Source organism: Marmota marmota, unplaced genomic scaffold, assembly GCF_001458135.2.
Source record: "Marmota marmota marmota unplaced genomic scaffold, marMar, whole genome shotgun sequence".
NCBI classification, from domain to species: Eukaryota; Metazoa; Chordata; class Mammalia; order Rodentia; family Sciuridae; genus Marmota; species Marmota marmota.
In genome coordinates, this window is record NW_025999960.1 from 5,607,407 (window position 1) to 5,614,907 (window position 7,501).

Here is a 7,501-nt window from a genome sequence, read left to right on the forward strand (position 1 = left end):
ACGCCACCTTCTGGTGAGAAATGGGAACCAACAACAACAAAAAAACCCCCAGCAGGTTAAGGATCTGATTTCTTTTCAAACCATCAAACAGCGCAACTCCAGTGGATCTTTAGAACCGCCCTCCCCGGAGGCTCTCACCACTCCTGGCGCCTCAGGCAGTATGATTGACAGGGCAACAGTCGGGTCCGTTACATAAATTCGTCACTCCGGAAACAGTGACCGGATCCTTCCGGCCTGCGCTCTCCCAGCATCCTTTGCCTTCCGGCTGTGCTCAGTCCTGTCCGGCCAGTCCCGCCTTGCGCGCCCGTTTCGAGCCGGAGTTTCAAGCTCGGCTTTCCAGGCTCTGAGTGGGTCCTCGGGCAGTGGCAATGGGGGCAGGAATGGCGCAGCTAGAGGGTTACTATTTCTCAGCTGCCTTGAGCTGTACCTTTTTAGTGTCATGCCTACTCTTCTCTGCCTTCAGCCGGGCGCTGCGAGAGCCCTACATGGACGAGATCTTCCACTTGCCGCAGGCGCAGCGTTACTGTGAGGGCCATTTCTCCCTCTCGCAGGTGGGGTCCGCAACCTGTCTCTACCCTAGGACAGGCCAGGGAGGGCCCGGCGTTCCCATCGCTGACTTCTCCTTCCCATCCTTTATCCTTGGCTCTCTCCCTTGCACCTTCCCAGCCTCCAAACGTAAAAGGAGCTGGGTAATCTTTTGTTCCTGTGTCAGAGCTTCGTGATGTTTGTTAAAATGAATGAATAAAAAGCTTATCTGTCTCTCAAGAAGGAATGGTTTGGGAGAGTGACTAATGGGGAACCGAGCTAGTGCTCCTCCTCTTAGCAACTGACTATCCCAGTTTGTCTTCCCCAGTTCCAAGATTAGAGAGGTGTTGGGGTGTGCCTTGAACCTGTCAGAAAACTTCACGTTTGCATCAGTGAAACACCTCACTCAGTATTTCGGAGGAAGGATGGGGGATCTTCAGCCACAAAAATAAAGTGATAGTTTACACTAATTTTCTGGGCATTTTAGAAACCTTTTGTTAGCTGGATAAACTGCACCCAGTCAGGTTATATCATTTTAAGATGTATGTTTGACTACACAAATGTATAAATATAAATACCAAAGCATATTCCTCCTCTTCTGGTGACACATTATGCGTTCTGGTTAAAGTATGTTGGGAAAAAATCTGATTTTCAATCTTGATGCTGTTATTAACCTTAGAAAATTTTCTGGATTTCAGGCTACTCATCTGCAAAATGGCATCAATAATAGTATCTAATGTAGGGTATGCAACAAGATTAAATAAGATTTAGCACAGTTTTTGGAACTGATACATGTTAGCTATCATAGAGCCTGTGGACCAATCTCTCTAAACCCTTCTTTCTCTCTAAACCCATCAGAGTTTGAACTAAATTTTACAAGCTGTGAAATGAGAGCCTTTGCAATTTAGACACCAAAATACAGGTATTCTAGAGAGCAATTCTTGGAAATTAGAAACAAATTTTAATTTATTACAAACAGGTGCAGAGGTAAAAAAAAAAATATTTTCTCAAAGTAGACATCTAATCTACTAGGATTTTTTTTTAACCATGTCAAAATAACTTCTCAAATGTCATGATCATTAAAACTGGATCTTAACATATCTGTGCCTGTCCTTTCAGTATTAGTTCTTGATTTTGCTTCACTGTTGGCATTTCATTTTTAAGTGGGATCCCATGATTACTACATTACCTGGCTTATACCTGGTGTCTGTTGGAGTGGTCAAACCTGCCAGTTGGATTTTTGGATGGTCTGAACATATTGTCTGCTCCATTGGAATGCTCAGATTTGTTAATCTTCTCTTCAGTGTTGGCAACTTCTATTTACTATATTTGCTTTTCCGAAAGCTACAACCCAGAAACAAGGTATGTTTTAACATAATTTATTACAGGTATGTTTTAACATAATTTATTTCTGTGTAGTCAGGTTCACATGTCATGAATTAGTTTTATGAAATTTGGAGAAATATGTTTTTAACACTGGAATTTATATATGTTTGTGACAATTAATGGAAATCTTGCACCCCCATTTTAGAAGATATTTAAGTAAGGCAGTCTTTCTTTGCAGAACTTATATCTTCTTTAGGGAAAATAGACTTTGCTTTAGGAGTTATGAGGCAATTTAAGATTGCAAGTCCTGGAAGTTGGTTTCTTGGATTTCAATTCTATCCCTACTACTACTACTTGCATTACTTTGGGAAGATTACCTTTCATGACTCTGTGCCTTCAACTGTTAAATAAGTACTAATAAATCTACCTCATAGAAGTGTTATGAAGAGTAGAGGATTAATAAATAGGTGGTGCTTCGGCTAGTGCCTGATATAAAGATTCAGTAATTGAAAGAGGTAATTTCAGTAGTATCAGTTATGAGAGGCAGGTAGGCATGAGAATGAGGATACAGAGAAGGAGCCGAGGAACACTTACTACTTCCTTACTGGGAGGCGTGTGTGTGGCCTTGGATAAGGCTGCACAGAGAAGGTAGCACCAGAGCTAAATCGTGATGAACAGATACTGCTGAAGAGGGGAATAATCCTGGCAGACATAGCATAAAGTAAAGGTATGAAGGCATTGAACAATGAAATGCAGAGAATTACTGTTTGAAACTATAGAATTATCAACCACAAGGATATAAAGCTAGAGATGCAGGTAGGACTGAAGTCAAGAAAGTCCTTATATGCCATGGAGAGGATTTTGAACTTTATATAGGAGGTGATGAAGAGACCTTAATTTTATTCTATTTTTCAAATGCTTTTATTAGTGCATTACAGTTATGAATAATGGTTGGGTTCATTTTGACATAATCAAAATATGCATGAAATTTAATTTACTCCATTTCAATCCCCACTGCTTCCTCTTTTCCATCCTTCCCTCTGATCCTTTTCCTATACTCTACTGGTCTTCCTTCTGTTTATTAATTTTTTTTCTTATTGGTGCTTTATAGATAAACATAAAGTTGGAATTCACTATAGTATATTTATACATGTACATAGTATAATGTTGTCAGATTCATTTCTCATTTCCTCCTCTTTCCCATCCCTCATCCTCCTCTTCTACCTCATTCTACTCCACTGATCTCCCTCTAACCTCATGAGACACCTCCCTTTTAGTTAGTTTGTTCTAGTTTCTGCACATGAGAAGAAACATTTGATCCTTGATTTTCTGAATCTGGCTTATTTCACTTAACATGACATTCTCCAGTTCCATCCATTTACTTGCAGATACCACAATTTCATTCTTTATGGCTGAATAAAACTCCTCTGTGTATATGTACCACATGTTTTTTTTTTTTTTTTTTTTTAATTCATCAACACCTGGGTTTGTTCCATAACTTGGTTGTTGTGAATTGACCTGCTATAAACAATGATGTGCCTGTATCACTGTAGGATGCTGATTTTAGTACTTTTGTATAAATGTTGAGTGGTGGGATAGCTGGGTCATGTGGTGGTTCTATTCCTATTCTTGTGAGGAATGAGAGACCTTAAATTTAATCAAAGGAATGGCATGGACTGATTTGGTGAGTTAGATTAAATGAAGGATACAATTTAAGGAGATAAAAATACTTAAATTTTCAAGTCATGTCAGAAAGGCCCAAAGAAGATGTTTAATTTTAGACTAGGCCTACTATTTTCACAAAAATCCTTCATGAAAAAGTAAGATCATTGGTCAAATAATATAGATGCTATATGCCCTTTTACATTTTGTCTAATGTAAGGTTTTAAAAGGCTGTCCTTCAAGAGAGTTGGTGATGATGACAAGTTGAATGCTTATGGAAGGTAGTAAGAATTAAGCTCAGGGGGTTGAAGCTATCTGCATGGTGTCCTCTTCATCTCTATGCTCCACAGAGTTTAGTTTGGTGTCTTGCGCCAAAAACTCCTCAACTATTTGTTGAATCATTCAAGTCATTTTAAGCCATAGGAGCTTTGGCACATGTTTTAGTGGCTTCCAAGCTAATAATTACAACTAAAAAGTACCAAATATTCTTATAAACTTATATAGTAACTTTGCAAAGCTCAAAACTAGATTAATATTAACTCCTAAATAAAATTGGAGTGGGGCTTTGTTATTGTTTTTTTTAATAAATATCTTCGTTAATTCAGAAATAGCATAATTGCTTTGTGAAAATAATTTTTCATGTTTTTTCCCCCCAAAGGCTGCCTCAAGTATCCAGAGAATCTTATCAACGTTAACACTAGCAGTGTTTCCAATACTGTATTTTTTTAACTTCCTTTATTATACAGAAGCAGGATCCATGTTTTTTACTCTTTTTGCCTATTTGATGTGTCTTTATGGAAATCATAAAACTTCCGCCTTGCTTGGGTTTTGTGGCTTCATGTTTCGTCAAACAAATATCATCTGGGCTGTCTTCTGCGCAGGACATGTCATTGCACAGAAATTAACTGAAGCCTGGAAAACTGAGCTACAAAAGAAGAAGGAAGAGCGGCTTCCCCCTATCAAAGGACCATTTTCAGAATTCAGGAAAATTCTTCAGTTTCTTTTGGTGTATTCCATGTCCTTTAAGAACTTGAGTATGCTTTTCCTTCTAACTTGGCCCTATATCCTTCTGGGGTTTGCATTTTGTGCTTTTGTAGCAGTTAATGGTGGAATTGTTATTGGTGATCGGAGTAGTCATGAAGCCTGTTTTCATTTTCCTCAACTGTTCTATTTTTTCTCTTTTACCCTCTTTTTTTCTTTTCCTCATCTACTATCTCCTACTAAAATTAAGGCTTTTCTTTACTTAGTTTGGAAACGTAGAATTCAGTTTTGTTTGATTACCTTAGCCTCCATATTTTTAGTTTGGAAATTCACTTATGTTCATAAATACTTGCTAGCAGACAATAGACATTATACTTTCTATGTGTGGAAAAGAGTTTTTCAAAGATATGAAATTATGAAATATTTGTTAGTTCCAGTCTATGTATTTGCTGGTTGGAGTATAGCTGACTCATTGAAATCAAAATCAGTTTTCTGGAATTTAATGTTTTTCATATGCTTGTTCACTTCTACAGTTCCTCAAAAACTGCTAGAATTTCGTTACTTTATTTTACCGTATGTTATTTATAGGCTTAACATACCTCTACCACCCACATCCAGACTTGTTTGTGAACTGGGTTGCTATGTAATTGTTAATTTCCTAACTTTTTATATTTTTCTGAGTAAGACTTTTCAGTGGCCAAATAGTCAGGACATTCAAAGGTTTATGTGGTAAAATCAGAGATATTTTGACCTTTAAAAGTAGATGTAATATATAGACTGTCTCCATAATGAATAATTGATATGTGGGAATTATAGAATTTGTTTTAGGCATAATGGTAATCCTCAGATCACATCAGTTTTTTTCTTATTACATACTTTTTTTTATTACATACATACATTGTATGCAACAAATATAAGGAAGTTAAGTATAAACAACTGAAAAGCTTAAGACCTGCTTCAGAAGCCAATAATGGAAAGATAAAATTGTTTACAATTATCTCTTTGATACTGCCAGCACTCAAAAGCTTGGAAACTTTTTGTACATACAAGCTTAAGAAAACTGGGTATGCTTCACAGCAGTGGAACTAATTTATAATTCTTTTCAGAAATTATTTGAAAAATATTTACAAATGATCAGTCAATATTCCTGATTGAAAAGTTGTTTACTCTTTCAATAATTATAATTTTAATCATAAATTAGAATAGATTTATGGATAGCAATTTAAAAGAGAAGGTCATGGTAATCCAGGATTCAGTGTATTATTTTTTATTTAAAATCTAGAAATTATGAAGCTTTTTCACTAATTCCTAATATGAAATGTATAAAGGCCAAAGATAAATTGTGTTGATTATAATACCTTTTAAAGAGACTTTTTTTCTGAAATACATTGTTGTATTAGTTTCCTAGGACTACTGTAACAAATGACCACAAACTTAGTGGTTTACTTTTTTTCCCCACATTTAGAAAGACCTGTATCTGAACTCAAAATGTCAGCAGGGTCAGTTCCTTCTGGAGGTGCTGAGGAATTATCCATTCCATGCCTCTCTCCTGACAAGAAGATATATCTCACAAGATTTTTAGGAGATAATATATGTGCTCAGATCTTATAAATAAAATTTTGTCCTGAGAGGTTAAAAAAAAAGTGACTTCTGAGATATAAATGTAAATCAAATTGTTATTTGATTCCCTTATTTCCCCCCCCCAAAAAAATAGAACTGAAAGTTATGAAATCATTTGATGTACCTATTTTGTAAATTAGGTAACACCTGCTGGGTAATATTTTGTGAGTGTGTTAGTGTTTGCATTCTCTGTTTACTATTTTTCATTCATTCCTTGGGTTGTCATTTTACTACAGGTAAGCATTTGGGCATGTTAATTTTGACATGGAAAGCTGAAACTGTGTATAGAAGTCATCTCTCAACCAAATTTTAACATTTTTAAATATTTTTTAAAAATAGCCGTAAGTGTGGACAAATTACTTTCTCCTCAGTGTTGAATAAAGCTTTTTCCTGTTTAAAATAATTAGAATATTTAGAAAACATCTCAACTTGCAAATATGAAAATGAGTGCAGGTAAAAATAACAACAAAAGTCTTGAGAAAAAAATACAGAGCATTCTTTTATTGTACCTCTATTCAGTACTTAGAAAGTAGAATGACTCAATTATAACAGTGATTGTATGAAAATATATTTTACCCAGATTTTTTTTGGCAGGCTGAATATTGAGTTTAGGGATGATAGGCAAGCAGTATACCACTGAGCTATGTCTCCAGCCCTTTTAATTTTAAGAGTCCTGCTAATTTTGCACAGGCTAGCCTTGAACTTGTGGTCCTCCTCTATCAGCCTTCCAAGTAACTGGGATTACAGGTGTATGCACCACACCCAGCCAGAATATTTTTAGTCAGATAAGAAAGCATAATCAAAGAAATTATGCTTTCATGAATTTATTATAATAGAGAACTAAATCCAGGAAACCAAAGTTGGAAAAAAAAAAGTGTAATTTAGGAAATTCAGCTTTGTTGTCTGATAGTGCAAGGCTTGTGTTTAGGAACATTTCTGAGAGGAAAAACTTTCCACTCAAATCTGGTCTGGGGACCATTTCACCCCATTTAATTGAAGAAGACTGGAGAGATCACCATTGCAATTAATTTTTAAGTGTTGAGTCACTTATGTGTTAAATTTGGAGAAATTTTACATTGAGAAGGAAACACATTAATCTTCCTCGTTTTTCTATAACATAAAATACAGTACTTGGTATTTTAGAAAAGAATATTGTGAATTAAAAGGAGCTGCTTATTTTTTTCTAATTATTTTAAAACAGGATGTCTATCAGTATTCTTGAGTTAAAGATAAACGTTTTGGTTTAAATTTTCTTGGACCCTTAGAAGATGGTTATTTACTATTGAATTTTCCACAGAGTGAAATAGATTAAATAAATATGTGAAAGATACACAAGCTCAATTTAACAGATCACCAAACTCATCCCTGTGAAGTCTTTCCACCTGAA

General features: G+C 35.7%; 1 protein-coding gene across 1 annotated transcript; it reads left to right on the top strand.

The window, feature by feature from the left end:
* Positions 1-245: 245 nt before the first annotated feature.
* Alg10 (ALG10 alpha-1,2-glucosyltransferase) lies at positions 246-6,197 on the top strand. Its single transcript, XM_015493225.2, has 3 exons — positions 246-551; positions 1,690-1,887; positions 4,172-6,197. Exons 1-3 carry the CDS (start codon positions 369-371, stop codon positions 5,225-5,227), a joined length of 1,437 nt encoding a protein of 478 aa, XP_015348711.1. The 5' UTR covers positions 246-368; the 3' UTR covers positions 5,228-6,197.
* The last annotated feature ends 1,304 nt before the right edge of the window (positions 6,198-7,501 follow it).